The sequence below is a fragment of the Danio aesculapii genome, chromosome 20, assembly GCF_903798145.1.
Source record: "Danio aesculapii chromosome 20, fDanAes4.1, whole genome shotgun sequence".
Lineage (NCBI taxonomy): Eukaryota > Metazoa > Chordata > Actinopteri > Cypriniformes > Danionidae > Danio > Danio aesculapii.
The window spans coordinates 49,726,526-49,741,737 of NC_079454.1; the positions used below are offsets into that span (position 1 = coordinate 49,726,526).

Sequence of the window (15,212 nt, forward strand, 5' to 3'; positions counted from 1 at the left end):
CGGATGACATTTTCCAACAAAGATTATGTTCCAGAATCAACATAGATGCTATTCCAGGAACGCAACGTACTTGGCAAAATCATGACGTGCTAATTAACAGCGTTTATTAATCATAATTCAACATTTACTAATGAATTATTGACATCCAAAATTTGCTTGTTAACATTAGTTAATGCACGATGAGTTACATTAACAATGTTTTTATTTACTAACATTAACAATGTCGAATAAATACTGTAATGTATTGTTCTTTGTTTATTAATGTTAGTAAACATTACCTAATAGAACCTTATTGTAAAGTGTTACTCTGGTTTAAAAAGACAAACGAACCAATTGTTTGCTTAATCGTTTTATTTCATGTAACTACAATTCCAATGTCATTTAGCATCAGCTTTATTAACCTGACAATCTGTGGCTCTCTGATGTCTCAAAGCAATATTGTGTCCCCAAAAAGCAAAAAGTCTGTTATCCCAGCTGAATGTTGATGATTTCAGAGAGCCACATATTAGTGTTATTCAATATCTTCTGGCCGGACAGGATGTGGAAGCGGGATTATGGATTTCTTCTCCGTGTCCCTGGATAAAGCCTTCCTCATATCTGTCAAATATAAGATTTACACCACAAATAGTAAATTATAGTATATTTATATTATCAAAATCATTTTCAGGATCATTATTTAAATCTTCTGTCACGTTATCATTCAGAAATCATACTAGTGTGCAGCTCAGAAACACTGATTCTTATTTGTTGAGAACAGTTGTGCTTTGTCTTCTTGTCGTGTAAAGCAGTGAGCTATATGCACAGCTAGTGTTTTCCAGCCAATGATACACTTCCGGTGAAAGCTTAATGTGACTATTTTCATTTTTATTAGGTTCCTTTTACAGCATTGATGTTGTAATGTAATTAAAATACAATCCAATAAATAGAGTTAAGCATTCATTTAGTTGTTCAGGTGTAAAATGAGATGAAAGACATAGCAGCAGTCTAGCGCAGAAGCTCCATTGAATATACTGGGGTAAAATAAATGTTCATATTTTAAAGACATGGCAGGAAAATTATTTAATGCAGTGCTTGTCCGGTCTGAGACCCACTTTATATTGCATATCTATCAGGCAGTGAATATCACTGATTTTTAAAGATATCAGATCTTAAACGTGGCGATTTTGTAATGGCAAGACAGTTCACCGGAATCGCTTGGGCTGGCTGACTGACAATTAAAAGTCCATGTGCATATACCCCATTAAACTTTAAGTTACTTTGATGAATAGAAAGTTTATGATAAATTGTAAATGTCACTATTTGCAACAACTCACCATAAGCATCTTCATCAGGTTCACCGTTACTGGCAGAGTAATACTCTATAACCGTTCTGTACACGCTGTAGCCGAGCTGTTTGTACATGTTTACCGCAACTTGATTGGAAACTCGCACAAAGAGATCCACAAAGAATCCGCCCTTTCTGAAGAGAAAACAAAAGGTTTAGAATCAGGACAGAAAATGATACTATACCAAATATAATATACACTCACCAGCCACTTTATTAGGTTCACCTGTCAAACTGCTTGTTAACGCAAATTCCTAATCAGTCAATCACAGGGCAGCAACTCAATGCATTTAGGCATGTAGACATGGTCAAGACGATCTGCTGCAGTTCAAACCGAGCATCAGAATGGAGAAGAAAGGAGATTTAAGTGACTTTGAATGTGGCATGGTTGTTGGTGCCAGACGGGCTGGACTGAGTATTTCAGAAACTGCTGATCTGCTGGGATTTTCACGCACAACCATCTCTAGTGTTTACAGAGAATGGTCCGAAAATGAGAAAATATCCAGTGAGCGGCAGTTCTGTGGGCACAAATACCTTGTTGATGCCAGAGGAGAATGGCCAGACTGGTTCCAGCTGATAGAAAGGCAACACTAACTCAAAAAACCACTCGTTACAACCGAGGTCTGCAGAAGAGCATCTCTGAACACACAACACGTCCAACCTTAAGGCGGATGAGCTACAGCAGCAGAAGACCACACCGGGTGCCACTCCTGTCAGCTAAGAACAGAAAACTGACGCTACAATTCACACAGGCTCACCAAAATTGAACCGTAGAAGATTGGAGAAATGGTGCCTGGTCTGATAAATCTCGTTTTCTGCTGCCACAATCGGTAGGGTCAAAATTTGGCATCAACAACATGAGAGCATGGAGTTAAACTAGTAAGGTGTACATAAAAAAAAGTGACCGGTGAGTGTATACTGATAAGCCAAATATACTGTAGTATCAGCCTATCACATGGCAGAAACTTGATACATTTAAGTAAATAGATGTGGTCAAGAAAATCTTCTGAAGCTCAAATTGAGTATCAGGATGTAGAAAAATGAGATTTAACCATCTTGTTGACTTATGGGTCAAAAAAAACTAGAGCAGCAATTTTAAGACATTAAACAATATTTTCATCTTGAATTGTGGTGAATTTTTCTAAAGTGACCGCAACATTAGTAAAAAAAACTAAAAACATTTTACAAGCAAACGTTTTACACTTCTGCTTTAAGGTACTTTAAGCAGTTAAATGATGCTAATTAAAGTGATAGTTTACCCAAAAATGAAAATTTCCTATTACTTTCCTCATCCACAGGTCATCCAAGATGTAACTTTTTTGAGCTAAATCTGTTGTTCTTGGTTATTTAATATAATGGCAGTGAATGGGCTTTTTAGATTCAAAGTAAACACACAAACAAGTCCAAATCAACACCCATTGCAACTGAGGTCTTGTGAAGCAAGACGATGTGCCCATGTAAGAAATTATTTACAAAATTATCAACCATGATTCACAGCCTGCTCAACCAGATTCAAGAGACATTTTAGATAAAAAAAAAACAAACAAAAAAACTTGAGGGTGAGTAAATGTTTTCTTTTTGGTGAACTATCCCTTTAAATGACTTTGAATATGATATGGTTATTAGTGCCAGATGGGCTGGGCTGAGTTCAGAAACTGCTGATTATATACAAGGATTTTCACATGACCATCCCTTTATAACAACAGTGAACCCTTATTGTGATGATTATTACTTGCAGCAGCATAACAAGCCCTGCCTCAAAGCTCCAATCATCTCAAACTGGTTTCTTGAACATAATAATGAGTCCCCTATACTCCGAAGACCTCCACAGTTATCAGATATCAGTCTGGTAGAAGCATAAATGCACTTTGGGATGTGCTGAAAATAAAAACGCCTAGCTGAAAATCTGTAGCAACCGAGTGATGCTATCAAATCATATAATATTGCTTTTAAATTATTCTACAGAAATATATAATTATAATATTTTTCTACCGGACGCTTTACAATAATATATTTGTGCATATTCATTAGATTAGTCCAGGGGTCACCAAACTTGTTCCTGCAGGGCCGGTGTCCTGCAGATTTTAGCTCCAATCCTAATCAAACACACCTGAACAAGCTAATCAAGGTCTTACTAGGTATTCTTGAAACAATCAAGCAGGTGTGTTGAGGCAAGTTGGAGCTAAACCCTGCAGCCCTCCAGGACCGTGATTGGTGACCCCTGGATTAGTCAGTACCAAAGCGAAAACTGGAACTAATCTATCAAAAAAAACAAAACTTAAGTCCAGAAATTAGTACACCCACATTAATATGTTGGGGGAAAATATTAAATCAAATGATAATAAAAAGGAAAAATCAAGAGAAACAAAGAAATTAAGCAAATTTTGTAGTTTACATGTATATATTTTTTGCAATATATTTAATTGCATTTGAATCTAAATGTATTCTCTTTCTATTCCTAAAGATGTTACGTGATCAAACTCATTTTAATGGACACAACTGTATAATAAAATCAAAAATGTACAACAGATATTGCCTATATTTACTGAAAAATAGATAAAACTATTCATTTTCAAAGGGAAGTGTATTCATTTATACTGAGCACTGCATGTTGTGGTCGTGACATGTTCAGTTTGATAAATGTTATGATTTCAGCAGTGTTCTTTCTTTTACATGCATTTTATCTACCAGGGGTGCGTTTCTGAAAACCATGGTTAGCCAACTAAGTTGCGTCGTAACAAACATAGTTCGTTGATTTGACGTTTCCCAAATCCATCGATCCAACAAACAGTCGCAAACTGCGTAACTTGTATGCTTGCAACTACACCTCTGGAGCTGTAGTTAGAAACTGGCTGTGTTCTATTCCCAGTTATCCCCCCTGTCCCCTATTCATTTAGAACATTCTAACATTTCAACTTGGAATGATAAAAAAAGGTATTAAAGTCATCACTCTTAGGTGTAACACTCTCAAAGTATTTTTACAGTTCAGTTTTAGCGATCTTCATGTTTACAATTGCGCTCCCGTCGCAGTGCACTTTGAAAACATTGGTGTCATTTTGAACACAGCCATGGCTCATGATGAAAGCTATATGAGACCTATTATTTAAAAGCAAAATTTATGTTACATCTCCAAAAACTTGTGAAAACATAAAACAGCATACGTTAATGCTTTTAATTTATAGTAGGTTAAATATTAAGTATCTGTACTGTATATGACATAGGCCTGTTGGTTAGAACATTTTTGCAGTGGTTTGCATGTGTCAGATTGTAAAAGTAGACTTTTTAATAAATTAATAATAAATAATATCCTACTTAATAATAATAATCCTCATCATCATTATTAATATATATTATTAAAGTCGGATTTTTTTCATTTCCTAATAAATAATAAATATATTAAATCTTATTTCTCAATAAATAGCCTCATTATTTATGTATTTATATGATTTATTTATGATATTAGAATACGTGTTAGCTTTTGTAAGTGATTTTATGTTTTAGAATAGAATATGTAATGCTTTCAATAGTATTTGTAAAGGAAACATAGGCCCTATATGTGCCATTTACATATATTTCAATTAGTGTGGAAAGCGAGTGCATGATTTTACCAAAACTAATATTGGATTTTTTTTTAAATGACTGTGCGTGTAAAACAATATCATTTGCACAAAGAAATTATGGGGTTCTTCTCTAAAGAAGTTGTTACCACCCCATTTAGAGCATCATTATGGGCGTTTTACGTTAAAGCTAACGTGGTTCAAACGATAGATCTGCGACAGAAAAGCTACAGGTTTTGGGGAACACTCGTCACTACATCGTTCTTTTCCCAAACGATGCATCGTACTATGATAGTTCAGCCGCGAGTTAAGTCGTTGTTTGGTAAACGTATGTCAGATTAGATGTAGCTGAAAAAAGTGATGCTACAACACCTTTCTGAGATCTCCTCTAACATCTCCATGAGTTTCGCAGCCAGACCCAATCGTCTGAACTCTGGTGCCACGGAGAGAGCAGTGACGTGCCCGTGCCATTCTTCTCTAGCCACAGAGCCCTCTGCCTTTCCCATGACTGCAAGATCACAATGGACATACAGGTTATTCATCAATCTGACCTAAAACTAATATTCACACCAAGTTATGTGCTGTTGGAGATGTTTTCATCCACTCTGGGGTGATTTTGAATCTTAATTTGGCCATAACTTACTCTGTGTTTCAACAAATTTAATGATTTTTGTTGACATTTTGACACATATTTTTGGGAAATGCTTTGAAATTTTCCAAAAACTCAATACACTCCGGGCAAATTTACTACCCTTTTGTTATGTTAGGGGCTGTTTTTGCCCCATTGACTTTCATTATAAAGACATTTATTGATTGCAAAGTCATGACAGGATATTATCATTCAAATGTAGTAAGTGTACTTATGCAAACCATTTTAGGGTATATATTATTAGCCCCCCTTAAGCAATTTTTTTATTGTCTACAGAACAAACCACTGTTATACAATGACTCGTCTAATTAACTTACCTAGTTTACCCAATTAACCTAGTTAAGCCTTTAAATGTCACTTTAAGCTGAATACTAGTATCTTGAAATATATCTAGTCAAATATTATTTACTGTCATCATGACAAAGATAAAAGAAATCGGTTATTAGAAATGAGTTATTAAAACTATTATATTTAGAAATGTTTAAAAAAAATCTTCTCTGTTAAACAGAAATTGGGGGAAAATAAACAGGGGGGCTAATGATTCAGGAGGGCTAATAATTCTGACTTCAACTGTATATTCCACTGAGGAAACTAAAGTCATTCAGGTGTGGAACAACATAAAGGTGAAAAATTTCACTTTTCTTTGAAGCTAAAATATGAAATAAGTCCGAAAGAGGCACTTACTGTAGCCCATCAGTTCACCGCCTGGAGCTTCAGCTACTATGAAATACTCCGGCCAATGAGCCAAATACTGAAGATAGAAGGGAATTCCATACTGTAGGATGAAAGTTATGAAAAACAGAAAAATATGCAAAATAAAGAGGAAGACAGTTCTGTTAGATTAGTGACAAACTGATAATTAATATTGGTCATTGTGAGATTGTCTCAAGGATACAGTTTCTGTCAGCGGGTCCAGATTACTGTGTAATACAAAAATGTAAATATTAGCATAGCATTTTTAATCAGATATACACTCCCCGGCCACTTTATTAGGTACACCTGTCCAACTGCTTGTTAACCCAAATGTCTAATCAGTCAATCACATGGCAGCAACTCAATGCATTTAGGCATGTAGACATGGTCAAGACGATCTTCTGCAGTTCAATCCGAGCATCAGAATGGGGAAGAAAGAGGATTTAAGTGACTTTGAACGTGGCATAGTTGTTGGTGCCAGACGGGCTGGTCTGAATCTATGCCATGAAGGATTAAGGCATTTCTGAAGGCTGTGAGGGTGTCCAACCCGCTACTAGTAAGGTGTACCTAATAAAGTGGCCGGTGAGTGTATGTGACACTGACCACAAAACCAGTCTTAATTTGCAGTTTTTCTTTAGCATTAGCCAAAAATACACTGAATGGGTCATGGTGGTTGGTTTTTCTTTTATGCCAAAATCAAATCATTAATTTGTAATTTTTTTAACAACATTTTGTACATTTCCTACTGTCACTACTGTCAAAATATCAAAAATGTTTTGGTTGGTAACGTGCATTCCTAAGCACTTCATTTAAAAACCGTTAAAGGCTATTTTCTCAGTTATTTTATTTATTTTTAACCCTCAGATTACAGAATTTCAATAATTATATGCATGAATAGTTTTAATAGTTATATATATATATATATATATATATATATATATATATATATATATATATATATATATATATATATATATGCATACATACAGTTATATAGTTACAGACAGTTATTTATATATATATATATATATATATATATATATATATATATATATATATATATATATATATATATATATATATATATATACATACATACATACATACAGTTATATAGTAATACTTATGACTATTTTGTCGTCCAGGGTCACATGTGGGCAAATACAATCGTAAGAGACGTTTATAAAGGCAAAACTCAGATATCACTATTAGATATATGGCTGAACATTATCTGAATTGTAATTATTAATCAGTAATAACAATATATATGTGCACAGTAACGTTAAATTACCAGAAATGTACATGTACCATGGTTTTCATGAAAGTACGATGGCGTACCAGGTACATACTAGTTCAAAACACTGTAATTTTAATTTAAATGTAACAACTATAGTGATACCATTGCGGAGTAAAGGCTTAATGGTAATACCATGGTAACGCGCTGAGTAACATAGTATCACCCTCACTTTAAGATCAAGCCACAACAGTAAGATACGTTTCTGAAATGGTAATTATATAACTAGTAATCATATTACTCACATATTGTTGAATTTAAACAAATCATCGCACGTGAAAGCTCGTAATGTTGTCATTCTCCAGTGTGTGCAGGACAGGACGACGCTCTGACCTCTCACCCTTACGTCACACGTACGTTTTACTGTCACTGGTTTGGACAGCGACATCCCAAGGCTAAATGGAGGAAAAACACAGGGCGATTTATTCGATGTAAGGTAACACTATTCATTTATAACGAATTAATAATTTATGGTTAACAAATTCTTTATTTATGAGTTATTTAGAATTTAATATAAGCTAATAGTAAGACTTTCAGTTCACAAATAGAAAACGTTATGCTAGTTTCTTCAAATATTTTACTGTTTATCAAAACTCCTCACATAAGTCTCCTTTATTTACTATTTACTCATCCTCGACTCCTTTCAAACCTTTTCAAACCTAAGTTTCTTCTGTTTTATATTAAACACAATTGTTTTAAACACGAAATATCCAAAATATTATTTTTGAAGAAAGCTAATATCCTGTAACATTGACTACCATAGTAGGAAAAACAGGTTTACAACGTTCTTCAAAATATCTTTTTTTGGGTTTGTCTTCTTTCCAATGTTATGGATGTGACATTTGCAGTTAAATCTTGAAACATAAATTCATAGAGATATTAACAGTATATTGAAACATCTATTTATATCTACCAAAACAACTAACCACCGAGTAAAGTGATCAGAAATATAAATCTGTATATTCATTTTCTTTTGGCTTAGTCCTCACAGCGGAATTAACCAACAACTTATCCAGCATATGTTTTATGCAGCGGATGCCCTTCCAGCCACAACTCAGCACAGGGAAACATCCAATACATGTGAAGTTTCACAAACTAATTTCGAGAGGAGCACATGATATGATCGACTACAGGTGATCCTTATCGCTAATCATTAGTTAGCCTATCGGATTATTCCAAAATTACCATAAATATCCTGCCTAAACTTCATTCTCTATGATTCCCTAAGTCACAAGCACTAAACGCATACATACTGAATAAATCAGAACCACCATATTAGCCAAAGTTTAAACGGGGGGCTCTCGAGAAATACCTGATCTCGTATCCCTCCTAATGCTCATTGACCTGGCGGGAACGTTGGGCTCATCTATCGCCGAGCTCAGAGTTCTCTCCCGGGACAGCATGCCAAACCTGCTATTATAGTCGAGCATTAAGTGTTCATTCATTCATTCATTCATTCATTCATTCATTCATTCATTCATTCATTTTCTACTGCTTTTCCGGGTACGGGTCGCGGGGGCAGCAGTCTTAGGAGATAACCCCAGACTTCCCTCTCCCCAGACACTTCCTCCAGCTCCTCGGGGGATCCTGAGGCGTTCCCAGGCCTGCCGAGAGACGTAGTCCCTCCAGCGTGTCCTGAGTCTTCCCCGAGGCCACCTCCAGGTGGGACATGCCTGGAACACCTCCCTAGGTAGGTGTCCAGGAGGCACCCAAAACAGATGCCCGAGCCACCTCAGCTGACTTCTCTCGATGTAGAGGAGCAGCGGCTCCACCCCGAGCTCCTCCTGGGTAACAGAGGTCCTCACCCTATCCATAAGGGTGTGCCCTGCCACCCTGCGAAGGAAACTCATTTCGGCCGATTGTATCCCAGATCTTGTCCTTTCAGTCATGACCCAAAGCTCATGACCATAGGTGAGAGTAGGAACGTAGATTGACCGGTAAATCAAGAGCTTTGCCTTTAGGCTCATCTCCTTCTTTACCACAACAGACCGATACATTGACCACATTACTGCTGCCACTGCACCAATTCGCCTGTCAATCTCACGTTCCATCCTTCCCTCACTCATGAACAAAACCCCAAGAAACTTGAACTCCTCCACCTGGGGTAAGGACTTTCCTCCAACCTGAAGATGGCAAACCACCTTTTTCCAGTGGAGCACCATGACCTTGGACTTGGAGGTGCTGATTCTCATCCCAGCCGCATCACACTCGGCAGCAAACCGCCCCAGTGGATGCTGAAGGTCCATGTTCGATGAAGGCAACATAACAACATCATCTGCGAATAACAGAGATGAAATCCTGTGGTCCCCGAACTGGACCCCCTCCAGCCCAAGGCTGAACTTTGATATTCTGTCCATAAAAATTGTGAACAGATTTGATATTATGTAAGTGGGAACTCTTAAAATACACTACAGCCAGTTTAGTTTATGAATTCACCTATAGTGCATGTCTTTGGACTTTGGGGAAAATCGGAGCACAGGAAACCCATGCTAACACGGGGGGAACATGCAAACCCCACACAGATATGCCAAATGACCCAGCTGGGACTTGAACCATCGACCTTCTTGTTGTGAGGTGACGGTGCTAACCACTAAGCCACCCAAAATCAAAGACAATGGATCCAACTGTTGATGAAGTCCTAACATACGGCCCATAAACGTAACAACTTTTGACTAATAAGCTCTAATAACAAGACAATTCCATAATGAATGGAGAGTAAACAAGTAAATGATGACAGAGTTTACAGTGAACTATCCCTCTAAATAGATTTCTCATTTGCTCTCTGTGGTGTTATGTAAAGTGTGTGGTATATGTGCAGTGAATGTGCTGTTATTCCCTTAGGTGTGTACAGTAGGTGGAGTAATGCAGGATCAGGTGTTGAGTCTCGCTTTTAAAAGCGTCTGCAGGTCTCAGTACCTTAGTAAACTCTTGCACTAAAGTCTAGCACCTGCAAATGGAGTGGCTTCAGCTCTTTGGGATCCTTGTGTGTTCACTAGTCTGCAGAGGAGCGATGATTACATCAAGGTCTGATATGTTTTTTTACATTCTATTAAAGTCACGTAGTCGAAGTCAATTATTTGCCAATCAGTGAATTTTCTTGTCTGTTTAAAATATTTCCCAAATGATGTTTACCAGAGCAAGGCATTTTTCACAGTATTTACTATAATTTTTTTTGTCTTATTTGTTTTATTTTGGCTCGAATAAAAGCAGTTTTTAAGGTCAATATTATTAGTACTCTTAAGAAATATATATTTTTTGATTGTCTACAGAACAAACCACTGTTATACAATGACTTGCCTTATTAACCTACACTGAAAAAAATCCTTCAAAGATGATTCCTTGGATTTACTAATTTTGTTTAAGGGGTTGTAAATAGTTTATTTGGGCTTGATTTAAACAAACAAATTAAGTTAAACTTTACTAAATTTAATTTGTTTGTTTAAATTAAACACATTTAACTTTTATGTTTAGAGATTTGTTGACAAAATCTCTCCATTAAACAGAAATTGGGGAAAATATTAAATAATTCAAATTGAACAGGAGGGCTAACAATTCCGACTTATATCTGTCACTAGTCCTTTAAGGCTGATTAATAAAAAGTATTATTATAAATAACCCTCAATTAAACTTCTATCATGCTCTAAAAAAGTCAAATTTGCAGTGGTGGTATGAAAAAATAGGGTTTTTTTTTGTTCAAAACTTTAAAATGAGCATTTTATTTAAAAAGAACAACTTTCTCTTTTTGGTGTGAAAATTTTATTTTATTTTTGCTGAAGTTTAATATTTTATTATTATTTTTTTTTTATAAATTACTTTTTGTGCAGTGGAATGTGTAATGATTGTTCATGTAATTGTTAATGGCATAAAGAACCTTTATTTTTAGTTTAAGCACACTATGGCAATTGCTTTTGGTGTTTTTTTTTTTTATGGGTATTTGAATAATGTTATCAGTTTAGGATAACGTTATATACAGCGGTCAACATTTGAAATGGAGCACCACAGTGGCTCAGTGGTTAGCCTTGTCATCTCACAGCAGGAAGGTTGCAGGTTTGAGTCCTGGCTGGGCCAGTTGGCATTTCTGTGTGGAGTTTGCATGTTGGCTTGGGTTTCTTCTGGGTGCTCCGGTTTCCCCTACAGTCCAAACAAATGCACTATAGGAGAATGAATTGAATAACCTAAATTGGGTGTTGTGTGTGTGAGAATGAGTGTGTATGTGTGTTTCCCAGTACTGGGTTGTGGCTGGAAGGGCATCCGCTGCGTAAAACATATGCAGGATAAGTTGGAAGATCAATCTTCTGTGGCGACCTCTAAAAGTAGAGACTAAGTTGAAGGAAAATGAATGAATGTTTCTTTGAAATGGATCAAAGAAGCTTTTCAAATTTGTCCTAGTACAAGAATGGGGGTTGTTGAATAGTTTTAGGACAACTTTGAAAGACGATGATCCATTTCATATATTGACTACCGTAGATTATTTATTTAGAATATTTATAAATACCTTATTCATTCATTCATTCATTTTCTTTTCGGCTCAGTCCCTTTATTAATCCAGGGTCGCCACAGCAGAATGAACCACCAACTTATTCAGCACATATTTTATGCAGCGGATGCCCTTCCAGCTGCAACCCATCTCTGGGAAACATCCATACACACTCATTCACACACATACACTACGGACAATTTAGCCTACCCAATTCACCTGTACCGCATGTCTTTAGACTGTGGGGGAAACCGGAGCACCCGGAGGAAACCCACGCAAATGTGGGGGAGAACATGCAAACTCCACACAGAAACGCCAACTGACCCAGCGGAGGCTCGAACCAGCGACCTTCTTGCTGTGAGGTGACAGCACTACCTACTGCGCCACCGTGTCACCTATAAATACCTTATTTCAAGATAATTATTTTATTGCAGTCTATAAGCAATACCATGACCAATTTTTCTAATCTAGATTAATCTTTACATTTACATTTACATTTAGTCATTTAGCAGACGCTTTTATCCAAAGCGACTTACAAATGAGGACAAGGAAGCAAATTTACACAACTATAAGAGCAGCAGTGAACAAGTGCTATAGACAAGTTTCAGGTGTGTAAAAGTCTAAGAAGCAAAAACATTAGTAGAAAAATTTTTTTTTTTTTTTTTTTTTTGAGAGAGAGAGAGAGAGGGCACAGTGGTATAGCCAGAGAGGCAGTTGCAGATTAGGAAGTAAAGTGGAGACTAAACAGTTGCGTTTTTAGTCATTTCTTGAAGACAGCAAGTGACTTTGCTGTTCTGATGTAGTTAGGGAGTTCATTCCACCAACTGGGCAGATTGAATGTGAGAGTTCGGGAAAGTGATTTCTTCCCTCTTTGGGATGGAACAACGAGGCGACGTTCATTCACAGAACGCAAGTTTCTGGAGGGCACATATATCTGCAGAAGTGAGAGCAGATACGAAGGAGCACAGCTAGAGGTCACTTTGTAAGCAAACATCAGAGCTTTGAATTTGATGCGAGCAGCAACTGGCAGCCAGTGCAAACGGGTGAGTAGCGGAGTGACATGTGCTCTTTTGGGTTCATCAAAGACCACTCGTGCTGCTGCGTTCTGAAGCAGCTGAAGAGGTTTGATAGAACTAGCTGGTCTTTCAAGAAATTGTAATTTCATTATACACTACCATTCAAAACATTTATTATTATTATTTGTTTATTTATTTTTATTACTGAGAGGTTAAAAATAAAAGCAATTATCTGAAATAGATTTAAGTGAGAAATTCTGTCTCTTTTGATCAGTTTAACGCATCCGTGCTGAATAAAAGTATTAATTCTTTATACTATTTTAGCAAAAACTTATCAAACTATATTATATTATATTATATTATATTATATTATATTATATTATATTATATTATATTATATTATATTATATTATATTATAATATATTACATATTATATTGTTTTTATTGGAAATATTGTATGTGTGTATGTGGAGGAAGATGAAACTAGCAGTCTATATAGACAGTCTTCATGCTTTTAATGTGGAACTAAACACTGCTAGACAGACTTTCTTTTCAAGCCTTATAAACAACAACCTAAATAATGCTTGTACCCTCTTTGCAACAGTAGAGAGACTTGCAAACCCCCTAGTAGGATTCCTAGTGAACTACTTTCCCAAAGCAAATGTAATGAGTTTGCTCATTTCTTTTCTGACAAGATCAATAATATCAGAAAGGCAATCAGCTCATCCAATCAGCCAAGTTGTGTCGAAGTCAGACTAGCTCAACCACAACTTAAGAAATCAGACATTATGTCTGATTTCGTGACAATTAATGGTAAAATCTTAGAAGAGATCGTGCAAATTATGAAAACATCAACCTGCAGTCTCGACACGCTCCCCACATCATTCTTTAAATCGGTGTTTACCTGTTTAGAAATGGATCTTCTAAAAGTGGTAAATGCTTCACTTCTCTCAGGGATTTTTTCAAACTCACTTAAAACTGTAGTTGAATAACACCCTATTGAGCAATTACATGTCAATCTCAATTCTCCCTTTCATTGTTTAAATCATTGAAAAAGTTGTTTTTAATCAGGTTAACAAGTTCTTAAACTTCAAGGGATATTTAGACAATTTTTAATCTGGTTTCAGACCACATGACAGCACAGAGAGCGCCCTTATAAAGATAATCAATGACATCCGCCTAAATACAGATTTAGGCAAACTAACAGTGCTGGTACTGCTCGATCTCAGTGCCGCATTTGCCACTGTCGATCACAGCATACTTCTGGACAGGCTGGATAACTAGGTTGGGTCCTCAAATGGTTCAGATCTTACCTTGAAGGGAGAGGTTACTATGTCAGTAAAGGTGACCATAGGTCAAGGTGGACACCCATGACATATGGAGTCCCACAAGGCTCAATTCTGGCACCTCTCCTGTTCAACCTTTATATGCTCCCTCTGAGCCAAATAATGAGAAATAACCAAATTTCCTACCACAGCTATGCTGATGACACTCAGATCTACTTAGCCTTACTGCCTAATGACTACTATTGACACCCTCTGCCAATGCATTGATGAAATTAACAATTGGATGTGCCAAAACTTTCTTCAGTTAAATAAAGAGAAAACTGAAGTTATAGCATTTGGGAGCAGAGATGAGGTTTTCAAGGTGAATGCGTACCTTGGCTCTAAGGGTCAAACAACGAAAAGTAAGGGCAAGAATCTTGGTGTCACTCTGGAGTCAGATCTGAGTTTCAATAATCATATCAAAGCAGTAAATAAATCAGCATACTATCATCCCAAAAACATTGCAAGAATTAGATGCTTTGTTTCCAGTGAGGACTTAGAGAAACTTGTTCATGCTTTTATCAGCAGCAGCGGCCTCCTCACAGGCCTTCAGACAGTTGCAGCTCGTCCAGAATCCTTCGGCCAGGATTCTGACCAGAACCAGGAAATCAGAGCACATCACACCTGTCCTCAGGTCTTTACACTGGCTCCCAGTCACATTCAGAATAGATTTTAAAGTATTATTACTGGTCTATAAATCACGAAATGACCTAGGAGCTCAATACATCACAGATATGCTGACTGAATACAAACCTAACAGATCACTCAGATCTTTAGGGTCACCTAAACTAGAAATTCTAAGAGTTCAGTCAAAGCAGGGTGAATCCGCCTTCATCTACTGCGCCCCTCGCTGCTTCCAGAAATGATCAGATGTGC

At 36.7% G+C, this 15,212-nt stretch overlaps 1 protein-coding gene across 1 annotated transcript; it reads right to left on the reverse strand.

Annotated features, from left to right (window-relative positions):
• Positions 1 to 333: 333 nt before the first annotated feature.
• On the reverse strand, positions 334 to 7,870 carry naa20 (N-alpha-acetyltransferase 20, NatB catalytic subunit). The gene is made up of 6 exons (XM_056481358.1): positions 7,763 to 7,870; positions 6,426 to 6,450; positions 6,215 to 6,305; positions 5,254 to 5,389; positions 1,314 to 1,459; positions 334 to 597 (listed from the first exon to the last, which is right to left on the reverse strand). Exons 1-6 carry the CDS (start codon positions 7,813 to 7,815, stop codon positions 512 to 514), a joined length of 537 nt encoding a protein of 178 aa, XP_056337333.1. The 5' UTR covers positions 7,816 to 7,870; the 3' UTR covers positions 334 to 511.
• Between the last annotated feature and the right edge of the window lie 7,342 nt (positions 7,871 to 15,212).

What these genes read in the sequence shown, in the direction of transcription:
- naa20 (XM_056481358.1), bottom strand. Translation starts at nt 7,815, where the DNA reads ATGACAACATTACGAGCTTTCACGTGCGATGATTTGTTTAAATTCAAC. An exon ending in TTAGAGGAGATCTCAGAAAG is followed by an intron (nt 1,460 to 5,253) that starts GTGTTGTAGCAT and finishes TTTTCTCTTCAG; the next exon opens with AAAGGGCGGATTCTTTGTGG. An exon ending in ACCTGATGAAGATGCTTATG is followed by an intron (nt 598 to 1,313) that starts GTGAGTTGTTGC and finishes TATATTTGACAG; the next exon opens with ATATGAGGAAGGCTTTATCC.